Source organism: Arvicola amphibius, chromosome 12, assembly GCF_903992535.2.
Source record: "Arvicola amphibius chromosome 12, mArvAmp1.2, whole genome shotgun sequence".
Lineage (NCBI taxonomy): Eukaryota > Metazoa > Chordata > Mammalia > Rodentia > Cricetidae > Arvicola > Arvicola amphibius.
The window spans coordinates 25,154,559-25,175,777 of NC_052058.2; the positions used below are offsets into that span (position 1 = coordinate 25,154,559).

At 47.5% G+C, this 21,219-nt stretch overlaps 1 protein-coding gene across 1 annotated transcript in view; it reads right to left on the reverse strand.

Moving 5' to 3' along the window:
- Window positions 1-650: 650 nt before the first annotated feature.
- Stimate (STIM activating enhancer) overlaps window positions 651-21,219 on the reverse strand; it is a 45,300-nt gene continuing 24,731 nt past the window's right edge. The window contains 8 exon segments of the mRNA XM_038349669.1: window positions 651-1,333; window positions 3,146-3,295; window positions 4,162-4,239; window positions 5,196-5,279; window positions 5,281-5,309; window positions 8,993-9,114; window positions 11,061-11,156; window positions 12,571-12,619. Coding sequence (XP_038205597.1) covers window positions 1,217-1,333; window positions 3,146-3,295; window positions 4,162-4,239; window positions 5,196-5,279; window positions 5,281-5,309; window positions 8,993-9,114; window positions 11,061-11,156; window positions 12,571-12,619 — 725 coding nt within the window. The 3' untranslated portion in view covers window positions 651-1,216.

The window sequence follows — 21,219 nt, forward strand, 5'->3', positions numbered from 1 at the left end:
CAGTCTAGAAATAACTCATACTTTCTCTACAGTAAGATAATAGCTCTTGTGTATCTGCTCTGCCCCTGCTATTTCACAACTTTAGAAGACATGATAACAGGCTTTTCTGGCTAGGTAGAGTTCCCCAGACAGCTGAGCAAGCAAGCAGGTGACAGCTGGTGACAGGCACCAAGGTAAAGGCTGGCTCTGTGAGCTGCTGCACTGGAAGCAGAGGCTGGGACCATTCTCACGTCTGCGACTGGGAGGCTCTGAGAGAGGAGTGGCCTGGTGGTCCCGAGTCTTCCAGACACAAATGTCTAACTCTTGAGCTCCTTCCTTAATCAAGTTTAACCAAAGCCCCTGACACGCCAGCTTGTACGCCCTGGCAGGGCTCTGTTCCCACACACAGGAGCCCACAGATCCGTTCGGAACAGCTGCCTCCTGCTCAGGTCAACCTCAGCACACTGGATTTCTGACCACAGATAGATCCTTCATCTCGTCATCACCTGTCACCTAACAATACTCCCGGCTGAAAAGCTACAGACTTTTACCCGCCTCCCACCAGCTCACAACCCATGAAAGGCAAAGAAATCCATTTCTTTGGGGAGTAAAAAGAGTTTTAAATACAGTAGTATGAAAATATAACTTAAAAATATAAAAGTCAAACAGCATACGGAAGACTTAAAAATCTGTTTGCCCATTAGACCCATAGATACTTTGTAGGAAATAAACACATACTCAAAAATCAGTAACACTGTCACAGCTCATAAAACTGGCTTTAGAAATAAAGAGTTACAAAAGCCTTTTGAGTAAGAAAGTGTTCCTATTCCAACTTGGGTCAACCAGCGGCTGTTAACCCCAAGCTGTCCATGTCCACAAGGCCCAAGCCTCAGCACAAGGGCCCGGCAGTCTGTGTGTGCTCTGTTTTCTTCCACCATGCCACCCAGTCAGACACAGGACAGGGGTCTCACAGCACCCCAAAGGGACGACAACAAACAAAGCTCTTGGCTTGCATATTTGGTCAGTGTTTGTAGTGCAACTGAGCGGGACCTCCAGCTGCCCACAGCCCCCTCGGGCACGGGTCCTCTTCCCCTCTTTTCAGTCACAGTAGTCTGGGGCGGGCGGAGAGCGGGCAGAGACAGCAAGAGGAGTGGAGGTAGAGAGGAGAGATGAGAGAGGGAAGGGATGCTGCTGCAGGGCTGGGCCCCATGACTGTCATCCGCAGCGTGGGAATGTGTCATACAGGTAGCCCAAAGCGGTGCTTCTTCTTCTTCACAGGTTTGAGGGGGGTCAGTCTGCGGAGATCTTCCTCGGCCTCAGACTCCTCCATTTCGTCATCAGCTGAGATCAGGACCTGAGGTAGTGAAGAGACAAAGCCTAAGATGCCAGTGGTAGAAGCTCCTTTTGTGCTTATCTTCCTTGGAGGCCAGCCTTTCTGTGAGGCCTCAAGTCTCCTACATTCGTAGAGGAGGGTCCACAGTGAGATGTGCTGGCCTGCTGGAGCTAACATCAAAGTCACCACCCTCATCCGTCAATTTACTAATGCTCCCTTCCCCACGCCTTCCTCCGACTTCCAGTCAGACCCAAACCCTATCAAAGTCCCCTGGGTGCATGGAATCACAGGACCTCTTTCAAAAGGGAATGAAACCATGCCAGGGACCACACAGGGCGTGCAGCTCCAAAGGGGCTGTCTTGAGCCAACTCTGTCACTTCTGAAGACGAAGAAGGAAATTGCTTTACTCATCCATACAGCTGGGACACTGAGGACAAACTTGCTCATTCCTGCCATAGCAGCTGGCCTCACACCTCTGAGAACCATGGGGAATGTGGACTCCAGCTGCAGAGGGTGGGGCAAACACCTCAACACCCTTCCTGTGGACGGAACCACTTGATCACTCCCTGCTTTGGCTAATGCAAACTTCACTTTACTATCAGAGGCCAAGCCGTGTGGTTGTGAACGCCCATGAGCTGTAGCTCCTGCTCTATGGCTATCTGCCATTCATCAAGTGTTTGCCAAGTCTTATGATTCGAAGTGCTGTAACAGATTTATGAACAGAAACTTGAATAAACCGTGGGCCTTGCCCTCTATCTATCTACTCACCTTCTAAAGGTCCCCCCTAGCCTGCCAGGGTTCTCCAGGGGTGTCTGCCTATCCTTAGTTGCAGGCCGTCAACCATGATTGATGATATGAGCCATCTGTGCAGATCCTTTCTTCGCTCATTCCTCAAGCCTCAAGAGGATGAGTCTCCTCCCTCTCTCTCTCCTCTCTCTCTCCCCATCATCTCTCTCTCTCTCTCTCTCTCTCTAGTTCGATCTCTACCATCTCTCTCTAGGCGCTCTCTCTCTCTCTCTCTCTCTCTCTCTCTCTCTCTCCCTCTCCCTCTCTCCCCCTCCCCCATCTCTCGGACAGGATCTCACTAAAAAGCCCATACTGGCCTGAAACTTAATATGTAGACCTGGCTGATCTCAGACTTACAGAGATCTGAGTGTTTCTACTGTCCAAGTGCAGAATTAAAGCCATGTACTACCAAGTCTGGCTAATCTCGGCCACTTCTGCAGCTCCCATTAGCAGCACAGTGCTCGATACTATGGAGTCTCCTCAGGCCAGCCAAACCCGCTACAACACTGCAACACGCGAGGGCACAAAAGTGCAATGAATGCTGCAGACCAGCTAGAGCACACACCCCTGCCCCGGGCTGCATCCTTACGTCAAGCCCTTGAATTTAGACCCCAGCAGATAAAGGGAGATGAGGTTACCTCTGTGAAGTAGTCTTATATTTTCAAAGCTTGCAGTCAGTACTTCCCTTGATTGTTAGTAGAGGACAGGGCTCTAGGTACCTCCATGCTTCCCTGGAATAAGGTGCATTTCCCCTTACCTGGCTGTCTCTACTGCTAGTTCACAGGGACTATCTGTAGCAAGTCACCCTGACTACACACAGCATCTTTTTACCCTGGGAAGGCACATATGACAACATTGGGCTCTGGCTAGATGAGGCTCTGAGTGACCTGGGCTACTCTTCAGCTCAGCGTTTTCTTCTCCTCTGACTAGTGCTGTGAATCAGCATTCAGGAGATGAGATGCAAACATGAGACCTGAGACCCTCCAGAATCCAAGGTATGATGGCTAGAGTATGACTCTCCCTTGGGAGAGCCAAGGAGACCCCTACCTCAGACTCAGACTCCTCATGGGATGCTGCCCTTCGGTAGCGAACCTTGCTCCCATTCCTTGAGTCCTGGTTGGCTCCTCTTTCTTCTAGCTTAGCTTTCGTCTTCCCTTTTCTCATGAGGAAATTGTCTACTACCCAGAACATGAAAGCCTATGGGAAGGAAAAGTGCAGGTTACTCTGGATAAACCAAACCAAAGCAAAGCAGAGGGATCCATAGCCACCCTTCTATAGACGTAAGAGAACCTCACTCAGCCCTGACTATCTCCCGGAACACTCAAGAGAAATTATCACTCTATCTATGCTGTGCTTTTATTATCAGAGAACAGCAGGATAATTCTTGCTGTGCTCACTCATGGGTTTTTGTTGTATTAAATAACAGGCAGCCTGAGGCCAAGTGTGATGGTGCACATCTTTAATCCCAGCACTGGGGAGGCCATCGGGCAGTGGATCTCTATGAGTTCCAGGACAGCCAGGGCTGTGTAGTGAGATCCTGTCTCAAAAAAACAAAACAAACCAGGTAGCCTGTGTTGGGCCTAGAACCAAGGTCTTTAACTACCTGCTTTGAGCCCTCATGGGTCCTTCACAGGTGACCACACAGTCTGCTGCTTCAGGGAGCCCCGGTTCCTTCAGCACTCTACACCACTGGTTCCTCACTTTTGACCACTGTGCTCATGAGTTCCTCTGATGTCTGTACTCAGCAATAAATATCTGAAGAACACTTGAAATGATCCTGATCTAGAAGTTACAGATATCCTGGGATATTTCAGTGGGAAATGGCCTAGCAGGGAAGGCAAGCCACACTTCCTAGGATCCCTCATCTGAAATAGGGGCCCTGGAGAGGGTACCTAAAATTCTGAGGAAGGACTCCCACCATTTATAAGACTGGCTATGTGATGGCTACATACAAAGGTCTGTATGGGGGCTGCAACATGACTTTTGTGTCACTTGGGCTTTGAACAGGAACCCTTGAAGGCAGGGTACAAAAGCTGGGGTAAAACACGCAACAAGGCACTGACATTGACAAAGAAGGGGACTATCAGCATGACGATGGCCAGCTTCAGGTCTGGGTTTTCAATTGGATTCAATAGGGCCACCTGCAGAGAGAAACAGACACAGTGAGAAGCAGACCACAGAACGGCACACAGAGACTCAAACACTACCCAAGAGCCCTTACGCTCACGGTGGTGCGGACCCTAGATCTGACTGTTGATAAGGGACCCTCAGAGCCACTTTGGGTCATGTGCCCTTTAGCCGCTTCCCCTTGTAGACTTGAGGCCACCGAGTGGGACCCAAGTGGGACCCAATCCAGTAGGGAGCAGCCTGAAGCCCTGGAGAGGAGCAGCAGTGGAAACTCAGTGGGTGATCACTAGAGCCTTGGACGATGAGGTGCTAGACCATTCTCCAGCAGAAATCCCGTACAGCCATCACCTTGGAGCACAGCAGCTCTGAAAGACTTAGGCTTATTTTCTTAAAAAAAGCAAAACCTCAGTCACAGATAAAAGCAAAAGAAAGCCAATATCTGAGCCACATGTTTTAGAAGGCTCCTTGGCTATTTTATACAGGAATGAGTGGCATAGATGTATCTAGTAGCACTGGGGTCAGAGGGCTGTGGGCAGGGCTGGCACTGGGGTCTGAGAACAGAGGGCAGGATTGGGGATACTCCCAGGGAGTATGATATGTAGGCGGGGACAGACCTTAGAAACTGAACTGGCTAGCCCAGACACATGTGTGAAGGACATTGGCCAGGTAGACACAGTCACAGCTACAAAGTCTGAAGACTAACCAGACCAAACAACACCCCAGAAAGGACTATGCTTCCGTTACGTTTGCATGTGCCCACAGTTTAGTCTAGAGAAGACACGTATTCACAGGCAGTGCACGGACGCCAGTACAGGAACAACAGATTAATACTCTATAAAGAGCTGCTCTATTGGACCAAATCCAGGATTTCACGGAGCTAAAACAAAAACAAGCAGGCAGGGGCTGGGGCGATGTGAGATGCTGTCTGATGGCTCAGCGGGGGCTGCACATGCAGAGGGAGGAGGCAAACCTTTTTCCACTGGAGTATGAGAAGGACGATGAAGACGACAGACTTTTCAAAGATCATGATCACGATGTAAAGGGCACACTGCCCCCACCCAGGCCCCACATTGCAGAGGGTCTCCTGCAGGGACAGGGAGGTGCTTAGTCTCATGGGCCCAGGAGCTGAGTAGGACAACACCCACCCACAACCCCCTTGCAGCTTGTACCCCTAGCTCTATCCCAGAACCCTGGCTCTAAGGTATTCATGAATCCCTAAAGCTCTACAAAGCACCTCATTCCTAAGCAGGCAGTGCTCTGAATAAAGCCAGAATTCCTAATTTGGACATACCAGAATGTTTTTCTTTCAAAACCTCGTAGGACAGAACTAAGAGGCACTGAAGTTAGCAAGAGCTGACCGCTGGCTCTCTGGGTGAAGCGAGAGCACCACTACTATCTACAGCTGACTCCCCAGCGACGGGTGCTATCCCTTCCGTTCTCTGCCCACTATTGAGACTGGCACTGCAGTTAGAAATGCAGCAGTCAATTTGTTTGTCCACTTCCTCCTCCCGCCACCCATTTCTCAGTCCTGAGAACATCAAGCAGACCTAGAGAAGTCAGATTCCGAATGAACTCATGTAAAGGAACGACAAGTTGATGCTTTCCAGGGCCTTTTTAAAGAATTAAAACAAAAACAAATTTTGGGGGGCAACCTATTAACGTTGGCTAGGACAAAGAAGAGAGAAGCTCTTACAAGGGTGAAAACAGGCTGAGGCCAGCAGCTAAGACCGAGGCTTGTCTGTGAGTCTGTCAGTGGCTATGCTTAGGAAATGTTTGGGAAGGGCCCATCAGTCCACAATGGGGGTTCGGGCCCCAAAGTACCTCTAGAATGCTTCAAAAAGGGACTCAAAGAATGGTGGAGGACCAACCTCTCCAGAGCATGATCTAAGGGAGCACAGAACGTGATGAGAGGCCTCTCCAAGTGGGGAGAGCGGGGTGCCAGGGCTGTGCTCTGGATGCTCAACAAGAGCAGTCTGTGCTCCACTGACAACAGGGGCAAATTCACATTTCAGGAAGAGAATCTGGTCTGCAGAGAAATCTCTAACTTCTCTTGGATTCTTCTGTTTCCATAGCAAACCTAGGCATTCACGCTGCAGGCCCCCAGCTCTGCCTGGGCCTGCAAGCTGAACGTAGTGGAAGCAAGAAAATGCTTTTACATAGCTGTCATGGACGAACACCAGACTCTGCTGTTTCCTTTTCTGGACAAGGCTAGAAGGCAGGCAGGAAGCACATAGACACACACTAGCTGCCAGTTCTAACGCCTTCCTATTTACTTCTGCCCCAGGGCAGGGGGGCAGGGCATCTGAGTTGCAGCAAAGCACCTCAGAAGAATCAGCGCTCCTGGAAAAGCTGATAATCCAAGTTTTGCAATGCTTTTGGTAAATCACCTGACCTTACTGAGAAAAGGTCACTTGATCAGGAGAGGAAACTATTTGCTGAAACTTTTAGGCAAGAATGGTGACAGCCATGAAGGAAGTACCCCTGGGAAATGCCTGAAGGGGACCAGTGTGTCTGGAGGCCAGCAGACAAGTGACACGTTTGTTTACAAGGACACTCACTTGTCAGAGGTAACTTCATTCCATTTGCTTGTGAGCTGTGAATGACAAAGGAGAAATGACTCCTCCTCTTTGTAAGTTTGTCTATACAGTGGAGCTGCCACTGCCTTCTGTTTTTTCAAACTAAAATAAAAATATTCAAAACCGCCAAAGATGGAGAAAAGCACCCGTGTCCAGTTGACCCACCCCCACACCCTCTCCTCCTGTGTACCCAGGCCACAGGTCACTGAGGCTGGACTGAGTGCACACCTGACAGTTTGTTTGCAAGCTCTCTAGAGAGCAAACCCCTCTTCTTTGTTTACCCGAGAGCTGTGGGGCCTACATGGAGTTCCTGCCTCAACTGGACAGGGAAGATCACAGGTGTGGAAGGTAGAATGTTGGCCCTGCAAAGATGCTCACATCCCAATCTCCGGAACTCACGACACGTGATGTGACCTAGCCAAGGGGGGAATTCTGGCTGTTAATGGAATCAAGGTTGTGATTCAGACTCTAAGTGGAATATATGGAGTGTCCAGGTACAACCAGGGAATCACAGGGGCCCTTCAAGGTGGAAGGTCAGGCTGGAATGCCCTGAGAAGAGCCTGACTACTGGCTATGAACGCAGAGGGAGAGAATCATGAGCAAAGGGACCTAGAGAGAACTAGAGGGTGGCAGGGTAACAGAACAACCATCCCTATTACCTACTAATGCCTTCCTGTTAACAGAACTGGGTTAGACTTTTGGAGGAACTACAAATCAAATCAATGGGTTTGTCTCAAGGCACGAAGCCTGTGTGGTTTGTTATAACAGCAACTGAAAACATCGACAACAGACAACTAAAAAGCAGCTTTGGGGAAGATAGTCTAGGAGAGGAGGACTTGGGACATTTGCCTTGGAGACACTGAAGACTCTAGTCCCCAACAGCAGTGACTGAGTTAAGGGAATGGCCAAGAGGACAGGGCTCACACGCAGTCTCTGCTTCCAGAAGGGAGCGCCACAGTAAAAGCACACTGAGAGCAGTGGTGATGGAGGCAGGGGAGGTGTTAGGACTCCTGGTGAGAGGACAGAGCCTCACACTGCCCCAGCTGCTGTCACTTAACTCCTCTGGCTGTCCGTTTTATAAATGAGAATGACGCAGACTAGGTCCACATGCGGTGTGGCCCATTCTGTCCTGCAAGCTGAGAGCGCTAGGATTTGGGCATTGCAAAGGCCTTCCCTTGAGTCCTGCACGCATGCTGTGTGCGGCACTATCTTAAGTCAGTGACTCACGGGCATCAAGTAACAGGCTAAGAAAAGCCCTCCCCTGAGCTCATCTTCCCTCAACACAAACAATTACTTAAGATGTCTAGAAATTCCCAAGGCACTCCACAGCCAGCTCCGCCAATCATGTGCCTTTTTAAACTGTCAGCCCCTCAGAGATCTCAGCCACCTAGAAGTGAGCAGTTCTCTGGGCCCAGAGCCATGGGTTGTTTGGATGGCCTGACAGAGGAATGTGGATCCAGATTTCTAACCACAACTCTTGTGTTTGCCCTGGTGCCCTCTGGTGGTGAAGTTCTACTAACACTGTTTCAGAAGAGTAGCTCGGCACTAGCAGCCCCTACGGAGGCCAACTTCAGCTCTTCATATGCTAATAGCAGAAGGCAGCTTCTGACTCAGGATGTGACACGGGTCTTACAAGGTAGGCCTTGTAAACCAAGCTGCTGGCCTGAAGCCTTCTATCTAGGTGGTGATGACCTCATGTCTGAGTGACTGGGACAGCCACATGCTAGATGGGGGACAAGTGTATAGTTAACCTGACCTCAGAGGGGATGCACACTCCAGTCAGCAGAATGGCCAAGTGACAGAACAGACATTGTGGAAGGGTCAGGCAGGCTTTTACCTCCTTGTGGACTACCTTCCCAGACAAGACTCGCCCCTCTTTCTAATGTGTGGGCAGGTGAGGTCTTAGGGGATCTCAGCAGAATGAGGTGGCTTCGCAGTTCTGCAGGTGGGATCACAAGTGCCTCTGGTGGAAGGGCTTCCCCTGGCTTCTGCCATTTTCTCTCCCATAAAAGTGAGTGTTTTGGCCTTGAAGTACTTCCTTCCTGCCCCCAGGAAAGTGATATTCAGACCCTAAAACACACCCCTTTCTGTTTCACAGGAAGACAGCCAAAAGCTCCCAAGCCTCCAGATTTCCGAGTTACACAGGGTGAGTAGTCCCCAACACGCTCTACCCAGTGTCCATGGACATTACCATATTCTCCAAAACGTAGGGATTCCCACTGCTGCCACTCCACCAAGACACTGACAGCGCGTACGCCCACATAAATGAGAAGCATGCCTACAGTGGCGTCCAGAAGAAAGTTGATGAGGTACCTAGAAAGAGAGGCCATACCGGCATGGTCAGGGAACAAAACCCACTAAGCTGGGGCCTCGGTGAAGCACTTACCAGGGTCTGGAATCAGGCTAAGAGATCCAGTCTTTGTTTGACCTATTGGAGGAGAGTGGTACCCTTACGTGTATTTATGCAAGGGGCAATGGAAATGGCGGCTTCCATTTCTAGGTGTCTGAAAAGGCACTAACACTGAAAACTTGAAGAACAGGAACGAGAAGGACAAAGACACTTTATAAATTTCAAGTGTATGTGCCAAGGCCAAGATTCAATAGCATTCCTGGAAATAGCAAGGAAACTGAGAGGAAAAGAAAACCCAACTGACAACAATAAATCCATTAAGTAATTCTGCTCATTCCCTGATGGTTCAGGCCACATGAGGTCATAGAACTGTGCCACTTTCCCAGGGCATTCAAGGAAAACGGTTCTGAGACTTCTTAGATAAAGCAGACAGGGTCACACGGCCACATGTTCACCCCTATCTGTAATCATGTATGCAAACAATAGTTTCACTTTTAGTGGTGCTGGCGATGGAACCCAGTACCCTGTATATATGCTAGGCAGATGCTCTGCCATAACTTCACTCCCAGACTTGACTTTCACACTTCAGTGAGAGTTCTGCTGCTCTGAGAGAAGGCCAGAGGACTGGAGGAAGGGGTGTGGGGAGGCATGCCCATAGCGACCACATATTCCTGCAAGGCTTATTTCCATTCTCCAGACACAAAACCTTTTCTCACCAAGTCTCACCAAGGTAAAACATCTTTACCTGCCCTCCGCCTCCCCCCCACCCCCCCACCGGGCCCTATACCTAGATCTAACTGAGCACTGCTGGACACAGGCTCCAGCTATCCAAGAGAGACTAAGTGGGAAATGAGGTCACTGAGGCAGGTCCTGACCCTCTGTGACACCAATGGTTCTGAACTCCCTGTAGATAAGCTCAAGAACAGGGCTTCCGAGCTGCTAGGACCGAGACACTTCAGGCAGACTAGCAGACCTCTGCCCCAGCCTGGGTTATGTGATGTGCACAACACTCCAATATGGGGGCAGCATACTGTGCTCAGTCCCCAGAACCCAAAAAAACAAGCATGGAGAGGGAGGCAGGCAGCTTGCTCTTCCCCCTTAAAGACACAAGAGGTCACTCTCAGATCAGAGTCAGAAAGAACAGCCACAGCTTCCAAAGCAACTTCTACTCTGGCAGGAGGCTACCGCTCTAATTGGTGAAGAAAGCTATCCACACCTGCATTTCCACATCTGAGGTAAAGCCTGAAAAATACCAAGGAATGGGTACAGTCAGTCTTGCACTCACTTATATACTTGTCGAATACTTCCTGAACCCACTGTGTGCTGTCCTTGGAAACTACTCTGTATTCAACACAGGAGATCCACTCAGGCATCAGAGCATCATGGGGCCTTGGGCGCAGACTGGTTGAAGTCTAGCTCCACCATCTCTGCACTGTGTGAACATTTTGGCACCTCTAACTTGAAATTGAAGATGGGGAGTAAGAGTTAGGATTGGGGTAAAACCTCTGCCACTCTGTCTCCTAGGGGAATGGCCACTCCTCCTACTAGTAAGAAGTACAGCATCTCATATCAACATCGGAAAGCCTATGTGCTCTGTAACTGGCACAGAGCTGCTCCTGCCATGCTAGCCTGTCCTGCTTGGGGGGAGGGTGCTGGAAACATGGGGCTGCTAGGCCTGAACTTGGACTGATTAGTTAGAAAGCCAACACAAAAGGTAACTGTCAAAGCCCTAAGAGCCAACCAAAAGCTGAGTATATAAACTCATGAAGGCATGCCATAGGATGAAACTAGAGAGGAATTCAGAAGGGAAGGGATGGGTGCCTCTCCCAAGCAAGAGGGCTGCACTAGTAAGGGAAGAGAAGGCCAGTCCATATTTTCAACTGAGGTTGAATTCAAATACAAGACTCACAGTGAACAAGGGTCCTCTTCAGTGAGATCTGCTAGGTACACATTTGCAAAGTGGATGAACAGCATCCCTATGGCTTGTTTGGAAGTGTCTAAAAACCTGCACAAAACAGAACCAGCAAGGGTTACCAACCTGACAGGACAGCAGCCACAGATCACCCAGACCAAGCCTCAAAGTCATTCCTAAATGCAGTGTAAGGAGATACCAAACAACATGCGCAAGATGCAGAGGGTCTCGTTTTCCTCACTAGCTGTGAGAGTAGAACTAAATGACAGATTTGGGAGAATCAGAGACTGAGTGAGTACCAACACGAATTCCCCACCTGTGGGAACAATTCTTTAAGAACCAGCGAGTGCATGCATGACAATTCCTATGGCACTTATTGACATGACGAGGGGTCTTCTGAAGGGGAGCGGAAGTTTCCTTAGGGCAGGAGTGAGTTCAGGGTTCCACACTGTTCCCTGAAGCCTGCCTGTCTCCTGCCAAATGACTTACTGTTTGGGAGTTTCGTCTTTGGAATCTATTTCTGAAGCTTAACCATCACATAACGAACACACAACTGCTACTGTAGGGTCCTCCTACACAAAATGAGTATCTACACTCAACACTCGCTCTCCACCCCAATCCAGAGTCCCAAGGCCCCTGTAACTTCCCAAGTGCCAGAGGTGTGAGGAATATCTTTTGTCCTAATACTTGGTGTTTGGCCCCAGGTCCCCTCACAGACTTGCCAGTCCTGTGACTGTCCTGGGTGATAGGAGTCTCTTTTGTTCTAAAAAGGTGACTAGTTCCTACAAAGATTTAGGATGGCAAGGCCACTGAAAGACTAAGTTGTGATTAAACCAAGACCCACCATACTCCAGGGAGAAAAGAAGGGCTGTAGACTAAGTTAACAGACAGGCAAGCCTAGTGATTTAGCACACGGGGCGTGGAGTGCTTTGGAACCAGTGAACAATGAACTGGTACACAGGGGATGGTGTGTTCTAAAGCCATTGTCACAGGACTGTGCTCGGGACTTTCCAGCTCACTGAACTTCTCCGTCTAGCCATTTATCTGAGTCCTTCATAACAAATCAGGAAATATAAACACTGTTTCCTTGAGTTTTGGGTCACATCTGATAGGGGGTGTTCTAAGGATCTCTGGCATATGCATGACGAATCTCCAAATAAATTTGTATTTGTTTACACATACAGACTGCAGAAGTCAAGAATAATCTCGTAACAAGTTGAAACGAAGAGATCCGCAGCAGAGGCTGCCACATTTGTGCTGTCATCATCCACTGCCAAAAGCACATTATAAATAAAGGGAGGCGCAACAGTTATTTGAAAAAAACAGGACTAACTGCATATTACACAGCGTGCCTAAAACTCACGTGAGGAATTCCTCATCCTTTATATGATACATAATCTCTCCTATTCCATGCCCTACCTACCCCAATACACTGCTGCCAGTCCCCAAACCAAATCCCCAACAGAGCAGAGAGCTTTCTAGGGTGAGTCAGCACGCTGGTACATACCATATTCTCCATGGTCGTCTTTCATGCTTTGGTTCTCGGAAGCGTTTAACTGGAAGAACAGACAGACATCAGTAGTTTCTCAAAACAGCAAAGCAAAGTACATACACAGGTTGGGTTATCAGTCCACCTGCTACTTACACTGTTGACTTAAAATACATTGTTAGCTCAGGACATACACGTATTGCTCACATGAAGGTTACCGAGAGCCTGTACTGCTGTCTGTCTGCATGGATTCTTCAGAACAAGATATTTATTAAGCGAGACTTCTCACAGGGTGCACAAACCTGCATTTCCGGTGCACAAACCTGCATTTCCCTTCTGACAAAGCTTACTTAGGTAATTACTAGGAACGGCAAAGGACAATGCAGTGGCTTCTCACTCTAGCGTATGTTCTGTCTGAAGACAATCCACTCACTTATCCTGAGGTTTACGGTCTACTCCAAGCCAGACACTGAGGATACAAATGTAAAGTTAGCTGTCTAGGAAACAGGGAGAGCTATGTAGTCACACAGGATGGAAAGTGCTAGAAAACAGACAAATTTGAGTCTGGAAGCAGTAGTTAGGACTGGCTTCTAAGTCCTCAAGGCTGAGTAAGAGCTTACTGAAAGACCAGAGAGGAGCATGGACACCGAGCAGACACAGCTTCATGAGCTCACATGTACAGCAACACAACATGGCTATGTGCTCAGAATGATTTAATAGGTCTCACCATAGTAGATAACAAGAAAGTCTGCTGAAGAAACAGCAGGTAAGAGGGTGGAACATTGAACATGGACCAAATTGGGTAGTGGGGGTCCTAAGTACTGGGGTCAGGGAGTCTGGAGTGAATCCTGTAGGAAAGGAAGAGCCAGGAGAGTCTAAGCAAAGTTGGCTTAGAAGAGCAGCCCTGAGAACTATGCAGACATGGCTTCCTGGGTGGAGGCCCGGAGAAAGGATGCTGGCTGTGCCCACAGTTCTATGGAAGAGGCAGCAACAACCTGTTCAAACTGGGCTGGCAAAGAACTCACCAGGTTTGCACCTGTGCCCGAGTGGTCTGGGCATACTGTCCAGAACAGAGGAAATAAAGTTTCACTATTACAAGCATCCCTAAAGCTCTTGGCAACATTCCACAACTAAAACAATCACCACAAGTGCTGCTGGTGTGATATTTACCCCCACTGAAGTGCTAAGAAAGAAAAAGACTGACTGAAGGCATGAAAGATCCCTAATCACAACTGGTAGCAGGCAAGAACCAACTTCTGGAGAAATCCCAAGCTGCCAGAGGAACAGCAGGAGGAGGGTTAGAGAGGAAACAGAACGCAAGTCAATAAACCCTGCTCTCTGAATAAATACAGCAGTCCACATTTGGCAGGGCAAGGCTGCCCATAAAAGACTGCAATAGCAAGCAAACCTGCCATCTCAAGTCGTGTTGGTACAGAGACTGAAAAGCTGGTGCAGCTATCAGGAAGTCTGCTGCGTCCTTGACACATGTAGACCCAAAACCTCAACAGTGCCAAAGAATCTCGAGTGGAAGCCAAGAGGCCCTGTTGGCCTGGATGGCTTTTGAAAGCAGGTTTTCCTAGAAGCAGACCAAGGCTCAGAGGGGTAGGGGCTCACAAGAGAATGGTCTAGAAACTTGCAGCTGGGGCCAGAGCCATTTTATGCTTATCAGTCTTATCCTCATCATTATTAGTATTATTTTACTTTTTCATTTTCCAAAACAGTATTTCTCTGTGTAGCTCTAGCTGTCCTGTAACTCGCTCTGTAGACCAGGCTGGCCTCAAACTCAGAGATCCACCTGACTCTGCCTCCTCAGTGCTGAGATTAAAGGTGTGCGCCACCATGCCCAGCTCTCTCCTCACCATTATAAAGGACATCAAATATTCCAAAAGGATAATGTTCTAATTTCTACAATACACACATTTAGGTAACAGAGTGGCTATAATTTTCCTTCTAATGGCTTATGGAGAGAAATTATACATTATATATGTTAAGTAGATTATAATTATATATGCTAAACAAATCACATAAAATGATATAATTAAAATACATTATAAGTAATTATAGAATAAATTTATTGTTATACTACTACATTAACGTGATACATGGATAAAGGAAAACAATTGCAGTACTATGGAATAAATCCTTACTGACTATATTTGGAGACAGTGTTTTTGAAAAAGCAATTAAGATAAATAAGGTCCTTTGGGGGGTCCTAACCAGTATGACTGGTGTTCTTACAAAAAGGGGAATCCGGACACAGATGTATGAGTACACCAAGAAAAGACCATGTGAGGACATGGTAAGAAGTAGCCAGCCACACAATCCTGCAAGATGTGCTTGGGCAAGGGTGGCACAGAACTTGTGGGGGTGGCCTATCAATGTCTGGTTTAATTGGAGGCCAATGCAATGAGAGGGAGCCTTGACCTGATATTGCCTGGATGGCCAGGAACTAGAGACTGGATAGCCTAGAAACCTAGGGTAGAACCAAACATGACTGGCAAATAAATAAATAAATAAATAAATAAATAAATAAATAAATATCAATGACATGTTTCTTACTATTATGCTATCCACATAAATCGGTGCCTTGTCCAGTCATCATTACAGAGCTTCCTCCAGCAGCAGACATTATGCAGAGACAAGAGTCTAAATTGGAGGTCTCTATTGGGTCCCTCCCCTTGGAGATCAGGGAACCCTCCAGACGAGGGGGTGGAAAGAATGTAGGAGTCAGAGCAGATGGAGGACACCAATAGAACTCAGCCCACAGAATCAACTAAGCAGGCTCATGGGGACTCAGAGACTGAAGCAGCCTGCATGAGTCTGCACTAGGTCCTCTGCATGCACTCTGTGCTTGTTTAGGTTGGAGGTTTTGTGGGACTCTGAACAGAGGGAGTAGGGGTGCCTCCTACTCTTTTGCCTGCTCTTGGGACCCTTTTCCTCCTACTGGGTTGCCTTGCCCCACCTTGATATGAGGGTCTGTGTCTAGTCTTATTGCATCTTGTTATGCTGTGTTTGGTTGCTATCACTGGGAGGCTGCTCTTTTCTGAAGGGAAATGGAGGTGTAGTGAATGGTGGGGGGTGGGAGGTGTCCAGGAAGAGTGGAGGCTGCGGTCATTGTATTGTATGAGACAGGAATAAATAAAAGGAAAAAAAGAAGAAAAAGAGAACTACTGGCTTATCAAGAAAGATTAAAGGAGAGACCATGGGAGTGGTATCAACCAGAGCTCAGGCAGTCAAGTTCGTTCCACCATCCCTGCTTCTGTCTGTCTCCTCTCTTCTCTGGGTTCACCTTCCCATTCACAAGCTGCACACTATATTGGCTTCAGAAGTATATGAATGAGCTTGGCTACATCCTGACCTCTCCACGCCAGGTCCCTCCTTTCTTCCTTTCTTACAGGTGTAGGAGCCTAAGTCTCCCCACCTGTGCTCCCTACTCATGCTATTTTTTTTTTTTTTTTTTTGGTTTTTCGAGACAGGGTTTCCCTGTAGTTTCTAGAGTCTGTCCTGGAACTAGCTCTTGTAGACCAGGCTGGCCTCGAACTCAGAGATCCGCCTGCCTCTCTGCCTCCCGAGTGCTGGGATTAAAGGCGTGCACCACCATGCCTTTAATCATGCTATTCTTTCAGAGGCTTGAATGCTTCTTTGGCTCGTTCTTTCTCAAGCCTTGGGAGGCCATTCTCATAGGGTTCTGTGCTAAGGATACGGCAGTTTCCACACCAGCCACTGATGGATCTTCTGGACACATCTACTACCTATCTAGTCCAGGCCTTCATGATTTGCGTTCCTGTGCTGAGAGTGTTCTCTGACAGGCTCCCCTGCTCCTCCACCAGCTGGTGCCCACACTTGCTGTGAGTACTCACAGCAATGTAGAAGGCCTGACTTGCCTAAATGGCTCCCATCTCCTCCAATCTTAATTCACTTTTGAATTAAAATACACCTTTTAGAAAGTATACATATACAGGAAAAACATAAAATTCAAGGTATGTGTTTCCCTTTCTGAGATGAGATCTTGCTGGAGAGCCCAGGCTGGTCTTGAACTTGAGATCCTCCATCTCAGCCTACCGAGTGTTGGGATTACAAGTGTGACTACAATGGCTAGTCCCAATCCTTTTCTTTCTCTTTTTCTTTTCTTTCATCTTTATGTTTCAGGTGGGTCTGTTGTAAGCAGCACATAGGCAAGTTTCCCCTGAAATCTAGTTGGAAATTATCATAGGCTGAAACGTAACCCCCTAATCTCTAAACAGTGTAATCTCCCATGATTACACTGGTAATCAAGTCAACTACTGCCACCTCCTGTCATAAAGGACAGTGACTTAGATCAACCACAGATTTTCAGGTACTGGAAAACAGCAATGCAGAAGCTACCTTCAGAGAGGGACCTTTTCAATAGCCCTTGAGAATCACACCGCAGAAACAAGCATCACATGCCTGTCCAGTTCATGAGTCATCCTCAACAAAGAGAAGATGAATCGGATGGGCCTGTTGGCAGGGCAGAAAAATCCAGGCCACATTTGCTAACCACAATCAACAAGCACGTCTGATGGCCCAAGCTGAAGTCAACTGCCACAGCAACCGGAGTCAAACTCCTTCTCTTGGCCCCCACTTGGCCCTTTCCTGGGGCAGAGATGGCAAGAAGACAATATCAGATGGCACCTTCCGCCACTCTTTTCCAAAATTCAGTAAATAAATACCTGCCCAGAGCCATACTATGTTTTATAACAAGAAGGAATATTGTTTGTTCATCTAACTGTCTATCACCCACCTAGCCATCCACCCATTCATCCGTTTAGCTGTCACTGGCCTCTCCAGGATATAAACAGATTGCGCAGTCTCTTTTCACCTAAAACACAGTGACATATAAATTCATCAAACTTCACACTTGAGACGTGTTGCTTCACTTTAGTAACGAATCCCCTACCATTAAAGACACAAACAGAAAGCTGCCCCTCACTTCTCCCTAGCATTCAGGGGAAGGACAAACTCCTTCTCTAGCAAGGTCCCACATGGCCGGATCTCGCTTACTCTTCTGACCTGACTCCACTCCTCCACTCCTCCACCACACAGGCCTCCTCTTGCCCCAAACACCCACATTCTGTTTCTCTTGCAGCAGCACTCTGCTCCAGGCCAACAGTGACTGGCTCCCCATCCTGTACTGGTTCTCAGGTCCTCTCCTCAAATGTGGATGTGGGTTCTGCAGACACCCACACCTGCAGGTCACCAACCTCCTGTTCATGGTACTCAGAAATTACCAGGTTTCTTCTTTCTTATTTTTTTTTTTTTTTTTTTTTTGGTACTGGAGACTGAACCCAGGGCCACATGTGTGCTAGACAAGCACCCTGACACTGACCTACATTGGCAGCCCCTGTTGTATTTATTTTTATTTGACTATACTTTTATATTTTTAATTTAAGATAACGTCTAACTAAACCTCAATCTGGCCTTTGTAGCCCAGGGAGACTGAAATCATGATCTTCCTATCTCAGCCTCATGAGTACTTGGGATTACTGGCTTACGTCGGTAGGCCTGGCTTCTCACGTATTTTCCGGGCCGTTTGTCTTATTTTCAATAGCATGTAAGCTCTGTGGGGTCACGTCAACCATATTCACCAGTGGCACTCGGATGGAGCCTGGCTCACATTTGATAGCTGGATAATATCTGCTGAACAAAGGAATGTATTTAGATTGTCCCTCAAGCTCCATTTCTTGAGACTGTCTGGGTAATTATTTTGATTTCAGTAAGTTCCATAAATTTTCATGACAGGTTCTTTCAACTTAGGTGTACAGACTAAAATTGTTTTGGTCTGAAACAAGGAAGCTGCCAGCAAGAATGCCAGAGGACAATTACCCCTCAGTGCAGGGCAGAAGAAACTGGTCCACAAGGTCTTTGTCATAGTATCTGGACTCAGAAGCCAGAACCAGACAACTAGGTTTTTAACCACAAGTGCTCACAAGTAGTTTTTGGTAAGGACTTAACTTTTTCTGAATCAGCTAAGATTCTAAGGTAGCCAGATTTAGACCTATTGAACATGCTCAGTCAAGGGCTAAGAGATAAATGATGAGCTCTCAGAAAAGCTGAACCAGTCAATAAGCTTACTCTTTTGAACACAGTCCTGGAAGTCACAGCTTCCCCTGGGAGGAAGGTGGCAGTGCTACCTGCTAATGATAATGAACCAAGGAGGAGTGAGTCCCAGTATTATCCCTGACAGCACCTCACAAGGGACTCTGACGCAAAGCAATAGTAGCAGCTGATAAACACACAAGAAGATAGGAAGCCTTGATGATGCTGACTTTGAAAATACTAACTAGTCATTTTCATCAAAATTAATAAAGATTAATAGATGCTGTAAGAACTGAGAACAGGTATTGCTGGTGATTTCCCTTTAATCCAGGTATTTTGAGATAGAAAGATCCACCTTTAATCTGGGCCACATCTGCTGGCAGTCTATATAAAGGGCATGGAAGAAGAATGCTATGTTCTTTGCTTGCCTGCTCTCGCCTCACTGGCAAGTCCATCCCCTCACTGGCATTAGAGCATGCTTTTTCAGCATTCTGGTGTACAGTGGAGACTGGATGAAACATCCTGCCTCATGGACTGAACAACTACCGGATTCGTGGACCTTCCTATTGGCAGGCTGCCATCATTGGACTAGCTGGACCACAGCCTGAAAGTCATTCTAGTAAGTGTTCTTCACACACACAGACACGCACGCACTCACACATACACACATGCTCACACACACACTCCCTCTTCTCCCTCTCTAAATTCTGTTCCTCTAGAGAACTGTGATTAATGCAGATTTTGGTACCAGGAGGGGTTCTAGAGTCACAGAAGCATAAGGATGAGTTAGTTGTTAAGCCTATCTGGAATAGGCTTCCCAATTGGCCAACACCTACAGTTACTGAAGCCTCTCCTGGAAGCCCACGGTGTGAACTATTTTACAAACTTAAAAAGACAAATGCATTTATTATCCTGATTCACCAATTGTAGGCAATGAGTTTGGTGACCCTGTATATAAATGTTTTGACCATTTGTGGGAAAATGAAAAAAACCAACAATGATGCTGGTCGGCTGCACTCTAGCATCTCTGGACAAACTGACGAAAGGAGAAGAATGAGCTCCATGATAATTAACCAACCTCTAGCATCTCAGAATATGGTAAAGGACAACAATGAACTTAATGATAAAATAAATCAGTTTCAGACACGCATACAAAGTCTAAATATGCCCTGGAAGAGAATCTTATTTCCGACAGTCACAGAGCTCAAGTTGAGGGAAATCAAACCAAAGTCCTTAATATAAGGTTGGTTAAACATCTGGGGAAGAAGTATGTGCACAGATCTCTACAATGGGTGAAGGTTGTGAAGATACCTGTGTCCCACATAAATGCTCACTGAAGGTGATTTCAGCCGAGCAGTTCAGTAATCAAGTAGATAGGATGGCCTGTTCTATGGACAGTCTGCCTCTTCCCCAGCCATTCCTGTCACTGCCCAGCGGCCCATGAACAAAGTGGCCACCATGTTGACAGAGATGGGAGTTACGTATGGACTCAACACTTATTCACCAAGGCTGACCCGGTGACAGCTACTGCTGAGTGCCAGATCTGCCAACGTTGAGCCCCAGATAAGGAACCATTCCCCAGGTGGGGGACCAGCCTGGTGGCAGGCAGGCTGATTACATTGGAACACCTCCTCCATGGAAGGACAACACTCTGTCCTTACTGAAGTAGATACTTATGCTGGTTACGGATTTGCCTTTCCTGTATGTCATTCTTCTGCCAAAACTACCATACACGGACTTACAGAATGCATTCTCTACAGTAGCGGCATCCCATACATTATTGCTTCTGACAAAGGACCTCACTTCAGAAGTGTGGCAGTGAGCCCATGATCATGGAATCTACTACTCTTACCACTACTCTACTACCCTGAAACAGCTGGCCTGATAACAAGATGGAATGGCCTTTTGAAGACATAGTTACAGTACCAATAGGTGGCAGCAGCCTGGAGGACTGGGGAAGGGCTCTCCAAAAGGCAGGTCTACACTTTGACTCAGTGTCCAATATATGATATGTTTTTCCCCATAGTCAGAATCTGCACGTCCAGGAATCAAAGCTGGAAAAGGGAATAGTTTCACTCACTATCACCACTAGTGATCCACCAAGAAAATTTTTGTTTCCTGTTCCTGTGACCTTAAGTTTTATTGATCTAGAAGTTCTGGTTCTAGAAGGGAGGGTGCTCCTCCCAAAAGCCACAACAAGCATCCCATTAAACTGGAAGCTCAGACTTCTCCCTGGCCACTTTGGACTTCTGATACTCATACACCAGGCTCAGAAAGGAATAACAGTGTCAGGAGGGGTGAATGATCCAGACTACCAAGGGAAAACTGGATTGCTTCTCCACAAAGGAGGTAAGAAGGATTCTTTCTGAAGTGCAGGAGATCCTGTAGGGCGTCTCTTGGTGCTACCATGTCCTGTGGTTAACGTCAATGTGAAACCACAACGAGCTAATACAGGCAGGATGACAAAGGGCACGATCCTTCAGGCATGAAGGTATGGATCACTTCTCTAGGAAAAGGCTCAAGACCTGCTGAGTTCTCACTGAGGGTGGAGGAAATACTGAATGGGTGGCAGAGGAAGGTGGGTATAATTACCAGCTAAGGCCAGTTGAG